Source organism: Carettochelys insculpta, chromosome 4 (assembly GCF_033958435.1).
Source record: "Carettochelys insculpta isolate YL-2023 chromosome 4, ASM3395843v1, whole genome shotgun sequence".
NCBI classification, from domain to species: Eukaryota; Metazoa; Chordata; order Testudines; family Carettochelyidae; genus Carettochelys; species Carettochelys insculpta.
In genome coordinates, this window is record NC_134140.1 from 114161640 (window position 1) to 114184862 (window position 23223).

A 23223-nucleotide genomic window follows, 5' to 3' on the forward strand; every position below is an offset into this window, starting at 1 on the left:
ATGACTTCATTTTTGTGTGGAGTGAGGCAGGCGCCTAACTTATTCCCACAAGAATAGCTCAGGCACCTATGCTGCCTGATTCCAGGAGAAGGGTTCCCCTTCATGGGTCACTAAATAGAGGAAGGTGCCTTCTGTAGCCTGGAAATGGGGAGCTATTTCCATGTGAGGACATAGCTCATAACCCTTTCATCAGGATCGCCCAGTGAATAGGCTAGGTGCTTCTTATGGCTCCCTGCTTCATACACTGGCTTTTGTGGATCCCATTCTAGGGTACCTACCTCTCTCTTTCCATTCATTGTACAGACATCCTGAGTATGTATCTCGGGCTTTGGGGATCACAGTGTTGTTCCTATGATTTTCTAGGGCTGATAACACTGAATGTTTTAGTGCTTAAGGTCTCTTTCTGGTTCTGGGCCAAAGTCCTGAGCGATTCTGTCATGGGTTACAAGAGGGAAGACAGAATTGTCTGAGCTGTAGGAAAAGAACCAAGAAAGAAACACAGACTCTGTTCAGAAGGAGTAAGTGTGCAGCTGTAGAAAGGTATGGACTAATCAGGGATGCTTAGGATGGAGAAGAAGCCCTGAGATGTATTCAGAAGAAATCTGGACACCTTAGAGCAATTTCAGTGAACACTGTACAGTGACTTAGACTCTATGCTCTGCTCTACCATATCTTAAATTAAATTTTTTAAACTTTTAAATGAAAGTCTGTATTAAAGAAAGTCAGAAATATAGTTTGCATTTAACAAATCTTCCAATCATTCCCAAAAAGCACAATGTAGCCAGCTCAGGTAGTAGAATGTGGAATCCTATATCTAAGGCTGTGTCTACACTAGCAAGTTCTTTTGGAAAAGCTATCTCTTTTTCGAAAGAACACGTGGTGCGTCTACACGCAAAATGCACTCTTTCCATCTGAAATTTGAAAGAATGCAGCTCTTCTTCTTGAAGCCCTCTTCTTCTCCCGAAAAGCTTGAAAGCTTATTTTGAAAAAAAGCGAGTGTAGATGCTCTGGGGGCCCTTTTTTCAAAAGAGCAGTCCTCATAGTGCTTGATTTTTCGGTCCCTGGTCCATTCTTTTGAAAGAGCGGGGGCTGTGTGGATGCTCTTTATAGAAAGAGTGAATCAATCTCTCGACCCCCTTTTGTGTGTGTGGACGCACTCTTTCAAAAGAAGTTTTTTCAGAAGAGAGCTTCTGAAACAACTTCTTTCAAAAGATCACTGTAGCGGAGAGATAGCCATAGAATGTAATGGAACAAAACTTTGACTAATTTCTGGTAAAGCTACAAAGTACGTGAAGTGCAGGCTCTGGTGAAATGTATCTGAATCTTTTAAAGGGTTACTAGAGGAAATCGTGGAATCTCTGAACAATTTCTTAACAGATGAAGATGGAGAGAGGTGTACTGAACAATGAAAACATAGAGGTGGTGTAGCTATCAGCTGAAAGGGTAAAATGAAACAAATCAGAGTATCAGAGGGGTAGCTGAGTTAGTCTGTATCTTCAAAAGCAACAAGAAGTCCTGTGGCACCTTATAGACAAGCAGATATTTGGAGCATAAGCTTTCGTGGGCAAAGACCTGCTTCATCAGAAATTGGAAGTAACTGTCTCATGTCTGTTCCAAGCAAATATCAATGCATAAAGTAAGCAAGAACATGCGTTGTTTTTGGAAGCAATATATTTTATAACTGCCAAAGCTGAGTTAAATAAACACAATTAATCTGGCAAGACCTAACTTATATGTATTTGATCCATCTAGCTCTAGTATTTCTAAGGCCTGAGTCTCTTAATTACTCACCAAAATAGGCTGTGATCCTAAAGTGTATTTTGCTTGGGCAAATCACTTTGTTCACTAAGCTCCCCATTGACATCAATGGGACAGCTCACATGCTTTAAGTGTGGTGCATGCTTAAGTACCTAGATGAATTGGGGACCAAATCAGCATTGTAGCTTATTTTACAATCTCTGTGAATTCTCCACTCTTCTAAGATACACATATATGCAGTACAAGTGGTATAAGTGTTTATGGATCCTGAAAAGTTTTTTGGGGTTGAGAGATAAGCGAAAGGTGTCAGTCCCTCCTCTGGAACAGTCTTTAGAAGGCAGATTTGCACTTTGTATATCAGATGCTTTCAGCAAGTTACAGTGGACTTCATAGGTAATAACGTATTCATTGGAAACTTTGGGTGGTTGGGGTTTTTTCTGTTTTGTGAGGGGGTTTTTTTTGTTTTGTTTTGTTTTTGCAATGCTCCAGGTATGTTAATCCAGCATCTTTCCCCAATACTAAATTCACTTAAATTTAAAAAAAAAAAAGTGTATATCACAGGGAAAAGGATTAGTGATCCTGTTCCTAACCAGCCATACAGGAAAAGGGGGTGGTTGGAACACCATCTGGCCCTGTTGCTAACCCCCAGGTTAAGCACCTTTAACTCAGGGGTGGGAATAAACAAGCAGCAGCCTGCCAGGGTTATATTTACTTATGTCTCCACGGTTATCAGGTGATCACAGCTCTCTATGGGTGTGGATCACCCTTCATGGCCAACTGGAGTAGCGGGAAGTGGCACAGACCAGGACGCTGCTTCCCACCATTTTCATGGTCCGCAAACAGCAATCTGTGGTCAATGAGATCTGTGATTTGCCAATACCTGTGGAGGCACATGTAAATATAGAAGCTTAACCCTGGCAGGCTGGATCTGGTCCATGGGCTGGCATTTGTCCACCCTTGTGTTAACTGACGGCTTTTCTGTGTTCATGTTATTTTTACACCTCTGACACCATTGATTTACACTGTCTGACTCCTGTTTTTTACACTCCTGTCTGTGAGAACAGAAGTGAACATTTATACAGTCAGCTCTTTGTGAAAGGGGCATTTATCATTTTACTTGCACTGTTTTTGGCACTGCGTACACAATCATTATAAAAGTAATAATGTTAGCCCCATTCCCATCCATCATAATGAATCAGTCATAATGAAACTGTTTACTACTGATTAATTTTAAATGATCAGTTAAAGAGGACTCCAGTGACTACTCTAAACAATTATCAGAGGGGTAGCCGTGTTAGTCTGGATCTGTAACAGCAATGAAGGGTCCTGTGGCACCTTATAGACTAACAGAAAAGTTTTGAGCATGAGCTTTCGTGAGCACAGACTCACTTCATCAGATGCATCTGATGAAGTGAGTCTGTGCTCACGAAAGCTCATGCTCAAAACTTTTCTGTTAGTCTATAAGGTGCCACAGGACCCTTCATTGCTACTCTAAACAATGTTATTAGGCAAACAAATATACAAAATTTTTGCAATATCTTTTAATATTATACAAGTAAATTTAGTGTTGGTGAAGGAGTGATAGATTAACAGACTTTATGGCTGATCTATAAAAAGGACCTATTAGAAGGAAAAGGTTATTTGAAAAAATTATTTTTAAAAAATTGGATTTGAACTACAATACATAATTCTTGAGCTGCCTAAATTCATTCACTCGCAAGTAATTGCATAGTTTTTCCTTTGAAATGAAGTCTGCTTTGTTTGGAATTATGGCTACATCTACTCTTACTCAAAACTTTGAAATGACCGTGCTAATGGCCGAATCGAAGAATACCAATGAGACGCTAAAATGCATATTCAGCACCTCATTAGCATGCTGCCGGCTGCTGCACTTCGAAGGTACCACAACTTGCTCCCATGCAGCTCGTGTACACGGGGGTCCTTTTCGAAAGGACCCCGCCAACATCGAAATCCCCTTATTCCTAGGTCCTTAATAAGGGGATTTTGACGTTGGCGACGAGCTGTGGGCGAGTGAGCTGCGGCACTTTCAAAGTACCACGGCCAGCAGCATGCTAATGAGGTGCTGAATATGCATTTCAGCCCCTCGTTAGTATTCTTCAATTTGTCCATTAACATGGCCATTTTGAAGTTTTGAGTAAATGTAGACACAGCCTATGAGAAGTAAAACTTCAGAAGTGAAGCCATGTAGGAGGGAGGAGATATCACCTCTCTGGCATGGCAGAGTAGTTTTGGTGCTTCTGGATAGCTGATTTTCATAGAAAACATGGTCTTTGAAAAGGCATTTCAGTAGTCTTGCTAACTGCAGAATGAGCTAAAGCAATGTCAACTGTCCTATGTGAGGAGAAAGATGTAGAATTATAAAGAAGAGAGACTTTCGGGTGGAGGGAGTACATTAGAATTTTTGGGAGACTGATGTTTAAATTCTGCCCTCATTTATATCGGTTCAGCCTCTCTGAATTCACCTCCCCTCCGAAAACTAAGGTCTTTTGAGGTTTCATGGATGCAAATAATGGTACTGTTTGTCCCTTACTGAGCTAAGTAAAATTACATTTTTAAATAAAAAGTCAGCTAGCTCTTGGTGGCCAACTTGCTGTACCTAAGCCCTGATGGTATTTTTCCTCCTGCTCCCCACAGAGGTGATGATCACTTGCAACTTCAACTGATTTCCATAGAAGTTGCAGTCTTTCAGCACCACTGAAAATCAGACTCTAAATGTCTCAGATTTCAGGTTGGCAACTGTTAAATCAATTGCAGTTTTGAAAGCTAAGAAACAGTTATTGCATATATGAAAGCCATACACAGCACGTCAATTCAAGTTCCAGGAATAGAACACACAAGTTTTGAGCCCTGTCCCAAGGCTTTAACCATTGCTTGACTGCCCTCTTGTTTCAAATAAGCATTCACAGCATGACATTTCCAATCGACACTGCCAGGGAAATTCCAGGATTTATCCTCCTGGGCCAGCCACTCAGCTAGGGTTAATTGGCATAGTTTATTGACATCAGTAGAGCTGTGCAATTTTATACCACTTGAAGATCTGTCCCAGTGAAATCCGATCAATGAAGCTATGCTAATTTATATCAGTGGAGAATATGGTCACATGAGGCAGAGTCCTAAATGCAGAGTTACCCTCTTGCTGCCCCCAGTAGATATTTTTCCTTGAAAAATGTTATACATCGCCTTTCAAATGCTCATTTCGTGTAATGTAGAGTTTCCCTTTTAGAGAAACTGTGCCAGTCAAGCTAATTGAGTTAGGCTTTTTGTTTTGTTTCCCCCCGCTTCCCCCACTGTACATGAAGGTACTCTCAGGCCTGGAGTGAAAAGCTTTTATCACGGTGTTTGTGTTTATATGATAAATAACTTTTAAAAATAGACTAGAATTTTAAACACATGGTTTTTAAAAAAATTCTATTGTTTAATCACAGGGTTTTTTTTAACTCCTGACCCAGCTGTGTTTATAGTGGACTCTTGTGTGGACTTTCCTTAATAGGATTTGATACTTCATGCCTATAGCTCTGGATAGAGGAACTAATGTATTATTTAACTTCCATGTTTTGTCATTTGGAAAAATGATGATTTCTAACTACTTCAAAGACTTAATAAAAATAAGCATTAAACTTCTAGCCTCAACTTATTGTTAAATATGGAAAATGTTTGCTTTGATTGTAACTAAGTATGTTTTTGTTTCAAATACTGGCTTAGGCAGTGTATTACTTTCACCTTATTTTTAGAAGATTGTCAGTTTTGTTGTTTCTGTAACTATGGAGTCAGTGCAAGTAATCCATTACCTTCTATTACCCAGCTGTTGGACTAAAACCCTTTAGGAATTCCCATTATGTCCAGCTGTTCGGGTAAAATATCTTCAGAAATAAGTGCACTGGAGTGATACCATGTAGTGTCCATTAGGACATTTATCGCTTCTGAGTAACATTGCCTCAGAGGTTTTCATTTGCTGACAGCTCCATTTGATTTAATTTCTAGAGACTCTCTCAAACTCGCTAAAGCCTTTTGAATAATGCAGCTTCAGAGACTTTCTCTGGCTGTACTAATGCCTGAGAAGTAATTAAAAACAATCATGAGATTGTCTTAGCGGGACTGATTTACATAGTAAGCAAATGTGCATGTTCTTAAGACAAACTTACTGTGTTTTGGGGTACGTGCTCTCCAGCTGTGTGGCAACAATGTGATCCTGTACAATTGTAAAACGTTCATAATAGTGGTACTACTTTCTTAAAGAGGGCATGTTTTATGCTACATTCCATACAAGGCACACAGTCCTACAAGTCTGTGTAGCCTCCAGCTCTGGGTATGGGAAAAGTTCTTAGCAGCTTTATGTTACAAATTTTAAGAGGGAGGTTGGTCATGTAGTTTAGGCAGTGGTCTGGGACACAGAACAAACTGTATTCAAATCCCTGCTGTGCCACAGACATCCTATACAGCCTTGAATACTTGAGGCTCCTGTCTCGCATTGAGAATTCAGTGGTGCACTAAGAGGGTGGTGCTGTTGCCTGTGCATGTCACACTATGGAGCAGGTGGGTCTTAATTTCTCTCTTCTCCCTCTATAACTGGAGGTAATGTTTCTCTTCTCTTTGTCCTGTCTACCTAAATTATAAGATCTTCAGTGAGGGAACTCTCTTTGTGCATGTGTGTAAATACAGCACGCTTGTGCTCTGAATTTAATTTTGACCAGTCAGTGCTGCAATATACAAATAATAGGCAATGTGGGAGAGGTAATAGCTTTTCTTGGACCAACTTCTGTTGCTGAGACAAGTTTTTGAGCTTACACTGAGCTCTTCTCCAGGCCTGTGACTACCATAGCTACCATATTGCATACAAATACTAAATAGTAATAATAAGACATTGAAATAAAATTGTTATCTAAAACAATTAAGGTTGTTAATACAACAGCTTTAATTACATGACATACAATTTACAAAACTGAGACATGAAAAACCCGGAAAATACTTAAAAGATGCCTAAAACTTATACTCTCCATGGCATTATTCTTATAAAAGACAAATGTTTCTCATCAGTACATAACAGTCTTAACTTGGATTCTGCTGATTTTAATATGTTGTTATCTTTATAGTGGCATCTAAATATTTTCCAGTAGGGATACTGTAAATTTAAGAACTATATCAGTTAAGATATTTATCAACTGACAAGACAATTTTTTGCAATTAACATTTTATTATGAATGTTTCTTGAGGAATGCTGAAGAAATGATTTAAAAGGAAAAATGTATAATAATAATGTCACTGATTTGATGTATGTCCTGTGTGGATTTGCATTTGAGGTTGCTTAAGCTGCATCATTTATGTATGTATGTATCTTTTTAATTTATTTCCATTTAATTGTTTAGGTTTTATAAATTACATGATAGGTAACTTGGTATAATCATTTAGCAATCTAATCAGATCATGAAGCTGCAAATTTATGTTTGGGAGTATATAGGGGGAGGGTTTTTTTATTTTAATTTTTTTTTTTGGTAAAACATAAAGGCCCAGTGTTGTTGAGTTTAAATAAATTGGTTGGATGATTCACCAGATAATTAACTTCAAGAAGAAAGCTGCACAGGAAGCACTAATATTTGCTCTTACAGAGCTCTGTGTCCTTCATACACACCTGCCAAGATATGCGGTTTCACTGGGTAGCTAAGTTAGTCATGCATGCACATTCAAATTACATTCTGACTCCTTGTTTAAAGTGCTAAAAAATACAGCAACTTAAGTGTCAGAGCTCCCTTATGTGGTGCTGCCACTAACACCTAATACACTAGGTCCTCAACCTTTCCCATACTGATACTCCTTTTAGTGTTCTGAGATTTTCGAAGGTCCATGTCTGGTTGCCTTTGCTTCTGGAGGGGTAGGAAGGGTTGTGATACCCAGTTGAGAACCCGCTGTACTAGGTCACAGTCAGAGGTGTAATTTTAAGGGACTGACATGGGCCATTTCCACTCCAACTTTGAGCTTGTGGAGGAAATGACACTGCACTTCTACAGCCAGTTTTCAGCCCCTGTTGGAGGGGACAGCAAGAGGGAGCAGTCAGAGGCTATTGCTTAGTGCAGCTCACAACTGTCTCCAACTTGTCAGCTGGGTAAAGAGGCAGCTACAACCTCTTGCCCACTGGGGTCATTCTGTTCCTGCTGATTTTGGAGAAGACCCTGAGCCTTAGCAGCAGTTCCTCGTCTTCTATGAAGGAGGGCCTGGCATGATAGGGGAAGTGGAAGCGTAGCCTATGGGGGACGGTGGACTGTGAATGTACTGTGGTGGGGATCTTGTGGACGCACAATATTCCTACTTAATAACTAGCTTTTGTGTAGCTGGGGTATTTCAGGGTGGGAATCCATGCTCTAGAAGGTATTAGGGGAGGGGAGCTATGTGGGAAGCAGGAGCTGGGGAAAGACATAGCCTCAAGAGATGTTCTGAGTTGGGGGACCAGGACTTCAGGGGATCCCTGGGAGAGGGGACTTGTGGGGAGACACAACTGAGTGGCATCCTTAGGAGGAGGATCCAGGCTTAGAAAGCTACATTGGGGGAAGGGAGTTGTGGGTGGGACACAGTCATAGAGGAGACACTAGAGGTGGGAGGAGGACACAGGCTCGGAGTGAGTCTTGAGAAGGAAGCTAAGCTTGGAGGCAGATTAGGCAAGCACTGGGTGTGTGGGGAGCAGGAGATCTGGAAGGGGAGAGAAGGAATGTCTGGGGAGAAGGATGTGTTTAGAGCCTTATTGGTAGGGAGCTGCAGGAGAGAAAGATGGGATGCACGTGACTGTGACCTTGAAGCCGTCTCATAGTCCAAGAAAGCTGGCAAAATTACTGGCCACAGTCTGTACTTAGAGCATTTTCACCTCTGGATCGCTGACCACTTTGCAAAAGTGAATTTATCTTAAAACTGTATCCCAATTGGACAACTGGTTTTCAACCTGTAGTTTGCAGACCCCTGGGGTTCCAGACTTAATGGCTAAAATTTTCAAAGAGCTCTAAACATATATTCAAAAATGTATATGTGTCTGCACATGAAAAAAAGGTTGGAAACTGGCATAAAAGGTATTGTGATTTAGTTGATTCGGGATGAGTCTGCCACGCCAGAGATAAGGTCTGTGTTTCCAGCACTGCCACAAACTTACGTACGAATATGCAAAATAGTTTCCAGGCTCCACCTTCTTGGCCTTCAGAGTAACTGTCAATTTTCAAACCAACCAGTTTTCCAAGCCAAGATGTAATGGAACTAAAACACGGCTGTATAATGGAAGCTGGTCCTACCCTTGTTATGAATACCTGTGAATTGCTTTTTTTTTCCTCCCAAATCTGACTTTACTCAAAGTTTTTAAAAAAATTTTCCTCAGATATTCGGTATGTAGCCCAGGAATGTGATTGGCATCTATTCAAACTGAACTCAGCTCAAGTCAGGTTCCAGTTGATGTTTGCATACTGGGAAAAAAAAATATTTATACAAATTGTAATTGATTTTGCTAGTGGTTTTTTTTTTCCCCTCAGGATGTCTCCTGTGGGTGTTGAAGATTGTTCACATTCACGGACTACCTTTTCTTTCTGTTCGAATCCTCGTGGGAAGTTGTATCTCTGTGTTTCCAGTGTGACAATATTGCTGTAACTGTGACATCACAACGTAAGCCTTATCATGTATTTGCCAATAAGGAATGAAGACAGGCTTTTGGCATTCACTGGACAGGTGATTTCCCTATCCTCAGAATAGGGTGCAGTGAATTCTCTGGCTGTGCAAGGGGCACAAAGGGCTTCTGTGCTACAACAGGGTATGAAAGAGGATTTTGGCTGGATTATTTCTTAGGTGCAGAGTTGAGCTCTGTGCATAGAGTGTACATTTTTTATCTGCCCATCTCTAACCCTTCTTCTCTTTGCATCACAGAACCTCACCAGTTCTACTGCAGGGAGAGACTATGGCTACAGATGAAAGTGCAGAATGCATTCCAGGAATGGGATGCATTTGGACGTTGTGGATCCCTGCTGAAGGCTCCAGGGTCCTACTACACCCTATCCCAGGAAAGGAGCAGCGAAGGTGGGTCCTCCAGGTCTCCCTAGAGAGGCCTTGTGGAAGCAATCAATCAATGCTTACAGGCTGAGATAAAAGGAGCTGCAGAGCTATCTGTTCCTGGCTGCGGGGATTGGAGGGGGAATGGTGCTCCTCTTTGGCCAAATGAGCTTGAAGAATAACCCAAGTTTTGTACTGAGGATCTAAAACAGGGGTTCCCAAACTTTTGGCACCATGCCCCCCTTTCGAGTTTTAAGAAACCCTCATGCCCCCCACCTCTTATTTATCATCATCCAACCCCTTTAACAAGTACTCAATTCATAATTTGAAATAAAGACAAAAATTTGATATAAAAATATTATTTAAAATTAAAAATAAGCACAAATAATTTTTCTTGGCCCCTTGTGGTTGCCTGGTGTAGTACCAGCTGGCCAACTGCCTGAGCCCCATGCCAGCCTCCAGAGCAGACCAGGCCAGCTGCCCAAGCCACCCACCTAAGCCCCACACTGCCAGGGCCAGCTGCACACCCTCCATCCTGAGTATGCTGCTGGGGCCAGCCACCTGAGCCGCACGCTGCTGGGGCTAGGCAACCACCAGCCCAAGCCGCCCAAACCCCATGCTGCCGGGGCCATTCACCCAAGCCCTGCTTTGCCCGGGCCAGCTGCCTGAGTTCCATGAGTCCCGCAAGCTGGCCGGCTGCCCAAGCCCTGCAAGCCGCCCACCCAAGCCCTTCCCTTGCCCTCCTACAAAGCCAGGCACCCCCACCCCCATGTCTAACCCCATCCCCTTCCTCCTCCCTGCCAAACCCACACCCACTGTCATTTGCAGAAGGCAGCTAGTTCCACGTGGGTCTTTGCCAGCTGCCTGCTTTTTATAGTGGCTGCACTGGGTCACCCCAGTGAAATGGCAGGGGCTGAGAATCGGCAGCAAAGACCGCATCTTTCTTGGGGTGGGGGGCGATAATGACGGGGGCTGGGTTGCTTCATGCCCCACTGGAATTCCTTCACACCCCCCAGTTTGGGAATCCATGTTCTAAAACATGAACCCTGTGGTGAGGGATGAAAATAAGGGCCAGTGGGAAGAGTTCCAGGAAAGTAGTAATAAGGAATTGAAGTGAGTGGTACGTAGCTGCTGTTTATAGGGTCCCTAAGTTGTGATCAAAAGTAGTGGGCAGGCCTAGGTTCCACCACTGGCAAAGTGGTATGAACACCAGCTAAGCTTGTTTGGAAGCCTGCAGTACTACATGCAACGACAGCAGAAGAAACTCAAGAGGTGAGCGTCCCCTCGTTACCACCTCTTAGGGACTAAAACTGACCAAACCACAAAATAAAAGACAAAAAACTGGAGGATAAGTAAGTTTTTGTTTTGTTTTATTTTGCCCCATTTTATTTTTAGGCAAGAAATGTGTGATAGAATGAATGGTGTATTTGGAAAATACAGTAAACAGCCTGCTGATTATCTGCTGATAATCCTAAAAGGAACATTATTGGTTTGCATAGACCAGACAAGCAGTTCGGGGCTTTACATGCCTGATTTCATTTTCTGAACTGCAACTTACCCTGGGTTATTTAAGCCCAGTACTTAACAATAGACAGCCTGTATTATGGAATTGTAATAATATGGATCACTTGAGGAATTGACACTGGAAAAGTAACATGTTCTATGATGGGACATATTTGCTTCTTCATTTATTACAGTCAACCTCGATTGAGTGGACCCTGATTTAACAGAGTTCAGAAATAACAGATGCTGTCTGCCAGCCCCCCTCAAATAAATGTCGGCAACTCACTGGGGCCGCCGGAGTGGATGGGGCCACTGCCACAGCTGGGGCCTCCAGTCCTGCAGATGCAGATTTAACGGACTTTCGGCATTAACAGACACCCCTTCCCTGCATTACTGCATTAAATCAAGGGTTTACTGTCCATCCTCACAACTGCAATGAGTTAGTGAGTAACAAATACAGTATTACTTTCAGCCAGATATGTTCCTGATTCTTTTTGTCCTTATTTACACAAACAATCCTTACTGCTCTAACTAATACTGTTTTCTTTTGTAGCCACCTTGTGTAAGTAATAACTTAGGCTCCTCTTTTGATCTAAATGAGTAATCTCCTGTGGAGTGGAATGCTAGATTTTTTCTCTCTCTCCTTACACGATCTGCTGGATCGGGGGCAGGCAGTAAGGCAGCAGTGGTTCGCCAGGGTTACCACTGCTGTATTTACCTGCATCTCCGCTTGCAGCTTCTGTTGGCCACAGATTGCTGTTCCTGGCCAGTGGGAGCTGTAAGAAGCATCGGGGCCCAGGACGCTGGCTGGGATTGGCGATCCATGTCCATTGAGAGCTGCAATTGCCTGTATTTCTAGACCTGTAGGTAAATACAGCAGTGAAGGCCTGCCAAGGGCTGAGCCTGGTGAACTGGATTTGGCCCATGGGCCAGTATTTGCACACCACCGTACTGGGTGGTGCATTCACAACTCACTTTAAAGACTTGAAAGCTAAACATATTTCACTCTGATGCTCCAGTGAGCACTCATCTCTAGAAATGTACAGACTTCAAAGCAGGTAGTTACATGAAGTTGCAGAGTGGAATCTTGAAACGTGGTCCACAATGGCTTAACTTTTGCTTCCACTGAAGTCAGCAGGCATTCTTCAATTCATGTCTGTGGGAGAAGGTACGCCAACGTAGGGCGCTCTTGAAAATTTCATCCTAAATTTTTAATCAAACATATCTAACCATAGCACTCCACAAAAAGATAGATAATACTTCTGAGACTGATGCGCTAAAGAAATTATAAAAATACACCCTGCTTTTGATTAAGCAAACAGGTGGCAGTGAGTGACCAAGAATTAATGGCCTTTGAATGGTGATGCTGTTTATTTGAATGAGAATGGGTTAGTTTTTGTTTGTTTGTTTTAAGAAATGACTGCCTCTAAATGTATGTGTAAATTATCATTCTACTTTCAGCATAGTTGTTCTGAATGCAAATCAGAAGCGTGGGCTTCTCTAGTCCAACTTTGAGAAAAAAAGGAATGTCTTTCTGCTTTTGAAAAAAATTGCAAATGGTATCTCCCAAGGGGAGTGTATACACTGCCCCAAATGGGTTTATTTTTTGTTTTTTCTTAGCTTTTTACAAAAGTCTTAAATACATGTAAATATGTAAACACTGTGCACATACTAAGCATTTGATCCTGGGCCTGTTGGTAGTCAATGCCAAAGCTCCCATTGATTTCAACAGTCCAGGATCAGGCACTGAGCTAGTGCAGTACATACACGCCTAAGTCACTCCAGGAGCCGGGGCTTCAGTAAAATGAAAGAACAGGTGCCCCTTTCAAAACCAGCTGTCAGAGGAGTCAGACTGAGTGCTGAAAACCCTCCTGCACATGTTGGAGTTCTCTTGATGGAGCGGGTACTCAGAACTGGCCAGCAGTTTGACTTTTCCTTTCCGAGAGGTGTACTGTTTGCCAGATGGCAGGCTTTCATATTTAGTCACGTACTGCCTGCAAAGACACAACATTGTTCTGTACTATAGCCAAACATATAAAATCTGCACCCTCGCTCTGAATTTAGGAATTTATTTTATATATATATATATATATATATATATATATATATATAATAAAATCAGCATACACATTTATCAGGACAACTAATACCATGTTTTCAGAGCGATGGGTTTTATGGGAGAGCTTTAGGAAATTCCCATCTGTTGGGCCCATCGTTATACCCATTACCCTCTGGCCAAGAAGCACTCAATGGAAACCTTTCTCACAGGGACGGAGAAGGCTGTCACTAGACCATTCTCAATTCTTGGCAGAAAAGGAAATCTAGGCTTTTCCCATGGCAATGCAGTATATACTTAAATTTGTATTTGGGAGTGATCTTGCCCAGCACTGACTTGGTACTGTGCTAAAATCTAGTCTCTGTTTTTTATCCCTCATGTTTGTGAACATCAAACATATGGAGGGGGGAAAGTTCTGAAGTCCCCCAGTGGTTAATGGGAAATTTCCCACAGTGTTTTTGTGTCTTACCTGAATGGAGATTCTGTTTTGTCCATCTGCATGCAAACTAAAAATGGATATTCTGAAAACTTTACTGTGGAGATGAAGTTTAGTGTTGCCTCTACTTCAAAACTGGTTTCCATACCAGCTTTCACAAAGAAGGAATCCACTGTGATGTTACCAACTACCACCATGGCTCCCCTACAGGTAAATTCAGACATTAGAATTTATTATTAACAGAAACAGAGGGTTAAACTGCAAATAGTCCTAACACTTGAGCAGAGTAATAACTCTTCTCTTGGAGTTTGTTCTTGTGTAAGTGTGTCTAGGGAGCTGCAGATGGCACCAGCAATTGTGCACACGAACACATGCCAAGAGGAGGAAAGAACTATTAGGGCTTGTCTACACTACCACCCTCCTACGAAGGAAGGATGGGGGGAAGTAAGGTGTTGGGAGTTTACTAATGAAGTGCTGCGCTGCATATGCAGCACTTCATTAAGCAAATTCCGCCCCCCGCGGCAACTTTGAAGTTTTAAACTTTTAAGTTTTTAAACTTCAAAGTACCAGTTTGCGTCCAGCTGTGGCTTACCCGCCAGCACATCGAAGTATTTTACATCTCTTTTACTTGGGTAGATAACTAACTGAGGCTCTTTGAGAAACTGACTCTGGATATAACAGCATACTACACACCAGGCTTTTGCAGCCAGTTCCAGTGGTAGAAGTCGTATGTTTCAAAAAGTGTACTTTTTACCCAACATTAAGGGCTACCCAAAATTTTGAGGAGTAAAGGGACTGCGAAGTTGCCCCGGCACTTTGAAGTACTGGCGTGTGAGCCGTGGCTAGACGTGAGCCGGCACTTCAAAGTTTAAGACTTTGAAGTTGCCGCAGGGGGGAATTTGCTTAATGAAGTGCTGTGTGTGCAGCGCAGCACTTCATTAGTAAACTCCCAGCACCCTAATTACCATCTTTCCTTCAAGGGAGGGTGGTAGTGTAGACAAGCCCTTAATTTTGGGTAAAAAATACACTTTTTGAAACAAACAACTTCTACCATTAGAACTTGCTGCAAAAGTCTGGTGTGTAGTATGCTGTTATATCCAGGGTCAGTTTCTCAAACAGCCTCCGTTAGTTATCTACACAAGTAAAAGAGATGTAAAATACTATCACGTTGATCTGGTTGTATTTTATACTCACTTCACATTGGTGCAAATGACCATACCAGAGGTCTATGGCAAATCAAGCCCAAAGTGCTTGCTCGCTGGGATTTTTGTCAGAGTTGTCCAGAGATTGCAGAACTTACAGAATGTCATTGGGGAGTGAAAGTCAAACATGGGGGAAGTTGGAGCAGTGGAGGTACACTCACTTACGCTAGGATGTACTGAATGTTCTAGGGTTATCTTCGAGAGCGGAGCACTGATACCTATTTTTGTTATTGCCATACTGGTCTCCAGTCAAGAACAGTACTATATGGATGAGTCATCTTCACTGATTATCTAGGGCTACGTCTACACTAGCCCAAAACTTCAAAACGGCCATGCAAATAGCCATTTTGAAGTTTACTAATGAAGTGCTGAAATGCATATTCAGCGCCTCATTAGCATGCGGGCGGCCGCGGCACTTCAAAATTGACATGGCTCGCCAACGTGCAGCTCATCCAGACGGGGCTCTTTTTCGAAAGGACCCCACCTACCTCAAAGTCCCCTTATTCCTATGAGCAGATAGGAATAAGGTGACTTCAAAGTGGCCGGGGTCCTTTCAAAAAGGAGCCCTGTCTGGATGAGCCGCGCGGCGGCAAGCCGCGTCAATTTCGAAGTGCCGCGGCCACCCGCATGCTAATGAGGCACTGAATATGCATTTCAGCACTTCATTAGTAAACTTCAAAATGGCCATTTGCATGGCCATTTCGAAGTTTTTGGCTGGTATAGACACAGCCACGGAGAGGAATTCTTGCCATGCAAGCCTGGTAAAAGCCGCTAAGGGGTGTCTACGTCCATGATTAAGGATAGTCATTAATTTCATTTGTGTAAAACACACTACCCTAAAGCAAGCTCTGTTTAGATCTGGTTCAAGAAATCATAAGTTAACAGTAACAGCCTGGCCCTTTTTTCCCTTTTACCTCAACCACCACCACTTTTGAGCTTCATTGAGCTTTTCTCACAAATCCAGTTTGCCCAGGAAATCAACAGAACTGGAGGGTGCGCAGCATTCCACAGGAGAGCCTTGGCACCTTGCATGAGCAGATGTTTTTTTTGGAGCCTGCATCTTGTAATTCCAGTTTTTATTCAGAAGGCCAGATGTATAATTTACCCAAGAGAGGCTACATCCTAATTTCTGGTCAGGACTGAGTCAACTTCTGCAATACTACCTCAAGCTGCAGATCCGGTAATACCAAGTTCACTCTCATATTCTAAGAAGGTAGCATAATCTATCAGGTTAGACATGAGTTTGGAAGAAGGAGACTCCTGCACTTATTCTGACATGAATTTCTTGTATGTTGAGTAGATTATTTGAGCTCTTTGCCTTTCTTCCCATCCCCATTTAAAGTGATGCTAATTACTTCACAGGTGAGGATTACCTAATTAATTGGGGGACAAAATTTTCACAAGTGATTTAGGCATCTGAGGGCTGAAGCCTCACAGACTTTCAATGAGGTTTAAGTGCCTGTCATTTCTGAAAATGGGACAAAGGTTCCTGAATCACTTAAGCACATCAGAAAAATTTATCCAGCGTATTTAAAGCACTTTAAAGATGTGCGGTGGTAGGAGTTCAGTTCTCATATCCACTGATAAAATCTCATGAGGCCGATGGAGCTGTCTCAGCGTAAAAGAAGGCAGAATGGAGCCTTTGAAACACTGAAGTTCAGTCATATTTTCTGTAACAAGTTAAAGGTGATTCATTTTCGTATCTTTTCTTTCATTGGTATATTTATACGGCAAATGTACTTATTGCCACATTGCTTTTCCCTAAAATATAAATCTAATTTTAAAAGGTGTTTAATATGTCTGTCCCTTCATTGTCATGAAAATGTAAGGTTGCTTCTGTTTTAAAAGCTGCAAAACAGAGCAGCTCATTTCAGATTTTTGGTATTTCAGAGTATAGGGTCGCAGCGTGTACTGAAAGTATCTCACCGGTTTTGAACTCTGGTTTTGGATTCTCTGTACCAAAGACTGAACTCCATTCCACCTGAAATGTCAATGGCCAGACCACCCTGGAACTCTGCACTCGCCTTCAGACCAGACTGTAACTGAATGACCTGAAAACACAGAAGAGCACAGATCACACTCTGTTTTGCTAAAAGCAGATCAGAAACAGTGTTAGTTTTGTTGTTTCTTTGAGGATGGTTCAAGTGGGGAGAGAGCATGTGGTGCTCCCTTCTGTCCTTTTCCATCCTGTTGGAAGAGATGGACAGGATTTCACTGGCTTCTGCTCTTGTCTAGAACACTCATGAAAGGGAGGGAATGAGATTAGAACCACAAATGTGTCCTTCCTCCCCTCCTCTTGCCTAAAAGAGCATTGCTGGCCTGGTGCAGAACAGGGATCATCCTGCCTCCTTCTCACAAAGTGTGACAGAGCTCCCACACAGGCCTATACCTCCTAAGAAAACCACAGAGCATAATCTTATCTCTTAATAAAATGCCCACTGGTGCCTGGAGAACCAGCTACAAAGATAGAGAACAGCTACTGTGGAAAGATTTGATCTGAACAGTGTGGTGGCGACCACAAATACAAATTGGCTGTGATATCTTGCTAGCGATGCACTTTTGCCAGCTTTGGGTGTGCTTATGGCTGCTTGAAACCTTTATAGCTGGACTGGAAATGCATTTCATGGAGTCAGTTTCGGAAGTGATACTAGCTCAGCCTCACAGCAGCCTGTTACATTTGAATTTTGTCAGTCGGCCAAGTTTTTAAAGTTCACGCTGTTTGGTAATCTGATTTGCCTTATATAACTGCCCCACTCTTCTTAAAACTAGATTGAAAAATTGATTTAGGACAGAGGGCCTGCCCCTAAGTTATGCAGTGTTAATGGCTCTCAGTAATCAGTAGTCAGATTTATTGCTGAGGTCCATGAAACATCAGGAGGAGCTCAGTACAGTACAGGGAACGGACCACAGGCCAGGGAACCAGGAACTTCTAATCTTGGCTCTGACACTGACTTCCACTGTGGCCTTGATGAAGTTCCTTAGGGCCTAATTTGTAGCCTACTGAAGTTCATAAAAAGATACCAACTGACTTCTAAGAGCTTTGGAGAAGGTTTTTAATCTCTCTGCCTGGGTCGACACTTGCCTCCAATTTTGAAGGGGGCATGTTAATCAGGGTGATGGGAGATTACTAACTAAGTGCGGCAGTGAATATGCAGCACTTCATTCGGCTTCTCCCACACGGCAACTTCAAAGTGCCAGCATGCATGTAGCTGTGGGCACTTTGAACGGCCCACACTACTTCGAAGTGCCTTTACTTTTACATGCATACCAGCACTTCGAAGTTTGATGCTTCGAAGTTGCCGTGGGGGAAAATTAGCCTAATGAAGTGCTTTATTAGCTGTTTCCCTTCGCCCTGATTACCATGCCCCCTTCGAAGTTGGGAGCAAGTGTAGACAAGCCCTCTGCCTCAATTCATCTTCCATGCAGTTAAAAGAATTGGAGCTGTGCACAGGATAATTCCATTTTATGAAGTATTTCTAAATTTGGCTTCATTGTGAATTGGAGCAAGACACCCACATTTCAGAATTCTCCAGGAAAGTAAATTATGGAGAGTTTTGGATTGATCAGAATGTTTTGTTTCAACAAAATTAAAATGCTTAGTTTCACTTTTTATTTGTAAAAACAATGTAACATTAAACATACTTCACAAGAAACAAAAAACCCAAAATTTATTCTGAAAATGTCAAAATGGGACATTTTGATATTGACAAATGTTTTGTTTTCTTTAAAAAAAAAATCTGAGTGAAATCCATAGAGCTTTTGCAAATCATTCTGATTGTGAGGGACCTGATGCTGATTTTTCCAGCAAAAATTGGTTTTGTTAGTCTGATTATCTCTAAAAACAATTATTTTGTTTTACCTTATGTAGAATTAGTGAATTAAAGTGGTATTCTGAACCTCACTTTGTAGTAACTAGTTATTGCCTAGTATAGTTTTAATTTGTAAAACCCTGGATGGCTGTATGGGTCCTGAGAGCACCTCTTCCCAAGAAGGAATTTGTCTGCTACTGACCTCTGAGAGACACCTAGGCCCTCCCTCATGGGAGCAGCAGGAGGCAGCAAGATGTTTGAGGTACATCTACACTGCAGTAAAACACTAGTGACTGAACGTCTACACTGCAAGTTTGTAGCCTCGCAGCTTAACACAGGTTTGGTTGACATGCAGAAGTACTCTGGGAAGCCTGTATGTATAAAAAACATAGGCTTCTCCGTTACTTCTGTGGCACTGGCTTGATCATGCTACACTCCCCTTCAAAAACACCTGCAGGAATGGTGGGGGCAGGAGCTCTTGACCCTGAAGGAAAGAGCAGGTGTGGGACGTAGGCAGTGGGCGTTCTGCCCAGAGAGCAGTAACAGGAGACGTGAGGATGGGAGCAGAGATTTTCAGTGCAGCAGGAACTGGCTTCTCATTCCCTTCCATTTGTCAGGATCCTGTCTCCCCTCACTGTTGAGGGAAGAGGGGCCTGCCATTTTTCCCCCCCTTTGCCCTAGCACAGTTGTGAGAGGGGCTGACCTTGTACACACAAGCTGTTGGTGTCTACTCTCAATGGACTCTGCTGCTCTCTTTTCCTTTTCCCCTGTAACCATGGCTCTGCAGTGGGGATACTTATTCTCCCTCCTCCCCACTGGGTTCCTCTCCTTGCCAGTATCTCTGCCCCTCTGTTGCTGCCTGTATTACAGCAGGTGTCTGCAGCATGTAGGAGTGCTTGATTCTGCCCCGCTTCCATTCCTAAGTCAGACAAAGGCATCTCTCTGCAGCCCTTTCCTTGCTTGCTACTCAGCAACCCTGCCGTCTGCTGCAGAAGAAGCTAGGTTCCCTCCCAAACTCAGTCAGCAGTGGTTGGTGCTTAATGAGGTTGGTTCGGGGAGGACCTTAAAACCTTGCTATGTTAATGTGTGGAGCCTAGAGAAATGTGGTGACTGTATCTGGTTACTTTACCTTTTAAGGTCTGAAAAATTCTGTGTTGCAGAATTCAATATGCTTGTCACTGGGCAGTCAGTTGCTACTGGAGTGGGCTAGAGATTTAACCTAAGAATGCAGTAGCCTGAGACATATCTTATAAACAAGAATGCCCCTTGCTGGCCTGATCACATGTTATTGTCCTGTTTTCTTGTTATCTAACTAAAATACTGGTGAAATCCTGCTGCCACCTGAAATTAAAGGGTATTTCGTTGGTCCCAAGATTTCACTGGTGATAGCTAATTAAAAATGCCTGACGTATTTGGATCTGGAGACTTTCCATGCTTCTCTTTTAAAAATTAGAACCAAACCAGGCTTTAACTGAGAACACGTGAACGTGTAATAACATGCGTTGTGAACGTCCCATGTGCACAAACTGGGCAGGAGATTTTTTTGAGATGGATATCAAATTGCACTTCAGTATTTGAGTGAGGGATCAATTTGCAAACGCTAAATTATTAAATTTAAACGTTACTGTGGATGTGATTGTTTAGGATCACAGGCTGCAATGGTTAAGTTAAATCTGCCATTAAATCTCAAAGAAAATCTCATGAACACTTCTGTCTCTGTGTTTCATATTTTTATGAGACTTGACAACAAGGTTGACCTGATCATCCATTTCTTACGCCAGGTCTATATTAAACGTGTGAATCATATTAACATCAATGGGAGATGGCCTTTTAGAGGTGTTCCTTTCTGCTAAAAGCTTAATGGTGTATTTGTAACAGAAGACATGAGAAACTGGGATCAATGTCTTCGTGCTGATTCAAAATACTGAAGTAGACCCCATTTCAACAAAAGCCCCACCACTACATAGTGTCCTACTGGTATGGAATGTAAATGGTAGTGCTGAAAGACACACTTCTTTGAGAACTGGCTACCCTCCAAGCAGAGTCTGGTTTTCAAATGGCTGCTTTGACCTACTCATAAAATATTTGGTTTCTCTGCTCTTCTGGCAAGGGTAATACCAAAAAGAAGTCATGTTCTTACGCCCAGGAGTGTTAACACAGGGTGTCTTCAGGGCCTCAAAAATAATTCTGTGAAAGACTTTTCTTTTATGATTTGTCACTCCATCATTCTTAACCCCTGAACTCGTTTGGGAAAGGTGGTAATAGATGCATAGTGCATCCTGAGGATTCTTGCTGATGGATTTTTGGAACATCCTCTCTCGCAAAAACACTGCATCATGTATAGTGGGCAGGAGTATGAGTTTAAAGGGTGATGTCAATTTGGAATTTATATCCATCTGAGAATGCTATTATAGTAATGATTACTACATCTGAAAGGAGCTGGTGAAGGAAAGCTATTTTTCCAGGTCTTTTTACTTTGTATATTTGACAGCCCCTTTGTGTGTAGTCAATTTCACTTTTCACTCGTTTAGTCAATTAGTAGTAGAGCAACTATTACCCGAACTGACCCATATAAGATGAACAAAAGAGCAGAAAAATCTTTATAACTATTCTAAAGCATTTTTAAAAAAATCAAAATACACTATTTCAATAGTGTCTATAAAATAGAATATACTGAAATTAGGTTTCAGGAATTCAGTTGGCCAGTTTTAAATTCCTCCTTTTATCTTTCAAGGCATCCTCCTATAACTAGAATAATTGTGCTGTCTATATCCTTTTCACATTTGTTCCTGTTAGTGCTGAAACCATACTGCCCCATGCCACAACCCACTGTGGACCTGCCCAGCTGGTAGCTGACCACTAGGTATTGTAGAGAAGCATGAAAACAATGTTATAAACTTTTTTACAAAGCCATGCTGTTGGCTAGGATGGTTTACAAGGGTTGTGTGCCACTCTCCATGCTGGCCAAAGAAAGAGAATTAGTACCCTGGTAACAAAAACCATGGTTAAGAAGCTATGTTAATCATGGCTGTTGGTGAAATGGCTTCAGCAGAAGTTCAGGAAAGGACTTTTCTCTCAGTCTGACCACTAAATTAAGGCTCTGTCTATATTTCTGTTTACACCAGTTCCTGATACAGTTTTAATCCCAATTTAAAGGCACTCCAGATGAAAATATTTCTAAGGCAGTATGGTGGGGCTCATATGGAAGTGGACAACCCATGTTAAAGCTGTTTCTAATCTTGAACATGATTGTTAAAAATAGCCACAATCAGTCCCATACTCACTGACCAGCTGTACAGTGCTTTAAAAAAAAAAAAAGTTTTAGCCTGAGCCTTTTTTTGAACAGTGCTGTAAACCAGATCAGGGCCTTGTGTGGATGGTGGTTAAAAGGAACCCCAGTGTTTGCCTAGCTGGGAAGAATCAGTTGAGTTATCCACTACCTTGATCCCAGATAGTTTGCACAGTAACTATGCTATCAGGGACACAGAAGAGAGAGCAGAGCCTGATCCCATCAGCTCACTGTGCTGTTACAGAGCTTCCAATGCCAAGCCTTCCTGAATTTCAGCGACTGACCTAAAATGATATGCCCTGCTGTTGTGAGGCATGACATGCAGTTCCAACCCTGCTGCGACCTACACTCTTACTGGGCTCTCTGAAGTTAAGGAGTCCAGATCTGGCTGGCTGGCAGAGTTCTCAGGGTGTCCCACCAAGCAATTCTGCCAAAATACTTAGGGAGCTTTGTGCACACCTGGCAGTTGGAAAGATTTAGTTCTGAATACGCCATGCTTATGTGATCTGAGCTCAAGAACATAAAGGTCTGATCATGTTTCCCACCTGCCTGGTTTGTAAAAAAAAGTCTCAGCCTCACTGTCTGTAAGATGGACCTCTGGCCTATAATCTTCACATTAGAACCCCACTGAGTTTCCCAGTGAACTTTCATTCACAGTGTGTGTACTGGATGTGAGACTCTTAGCTGACAGCACTGTTTGAAGTAGCAGTGTATGATTCTGGTGCAGAAGACTTGGTACTCAGGATAATTGCTGGTTGGTAATGCCCAGGAGATGGTGTCAGACATACTGCACGCTGTCTGACCGTCTCCTCCACCAGAAAGTGGGAGAGATCAATGAGATTCTATGAAGTGAGAAGTTTCATTACTGGAGCCTCTCTGAAATCTTGTGAACTTTGCACCATGCTTGCACAGTAATCCAATACAGTACTACTCTGGGGGTAAAACAGGAGCTGCAATTCTTCTGCTGTTTGATTTCTTTCTGCCAATGCAGTCCCAATTCCACACATCTGTATTTGAGCAGAACAGAAAAATCAATCCAAATGCTGCCTCTCTGCACTACGTTAATTGTCTAGACTTGCACTGCTCAGACACATGGTTGTTCCATAGCTGAAGCTAGATTCAGAGCATATGATGTTTGG

General features: G+C 42.3%; 1 protein-coding gene across 2 annotated transcripts in view; it reads right to left on the bottom strand.

Annotated features, from left to right (window-relative positions):
• Positions 1-11142: 11142 nt before the first annotated feature.
• MTTP (microsomal triglyceride transfer protein) overlaps positions 11143-23223 on the bottom strand; it is a 38726-nt gene continuing 26645 nt past the window's right edge. The window contains exons 16-18 of one of the 2 annotated variants that reach the window (XM_074993532.1): positions 16913-17037; positions 13818-13988; positions 11143-13286 (exon numbers count right to left, since the gene is read on the bottom strand). In XM_074993532.1, coding sequence (XP_074849633.1) covers positions 13118-13286; positions 13818-13988; positions 16913-17037 — 465 coding nt within the window. In that variant the 3' untranslated portion in view covers positions 11143-13117. Of the gene's footprint in view, positions 13287-13817; positions 13989-16912; positions 17038-23223 lie in introns of those variants that run through there. The other variant, XR_012645461.1, reaches the window with a different exon arrangement.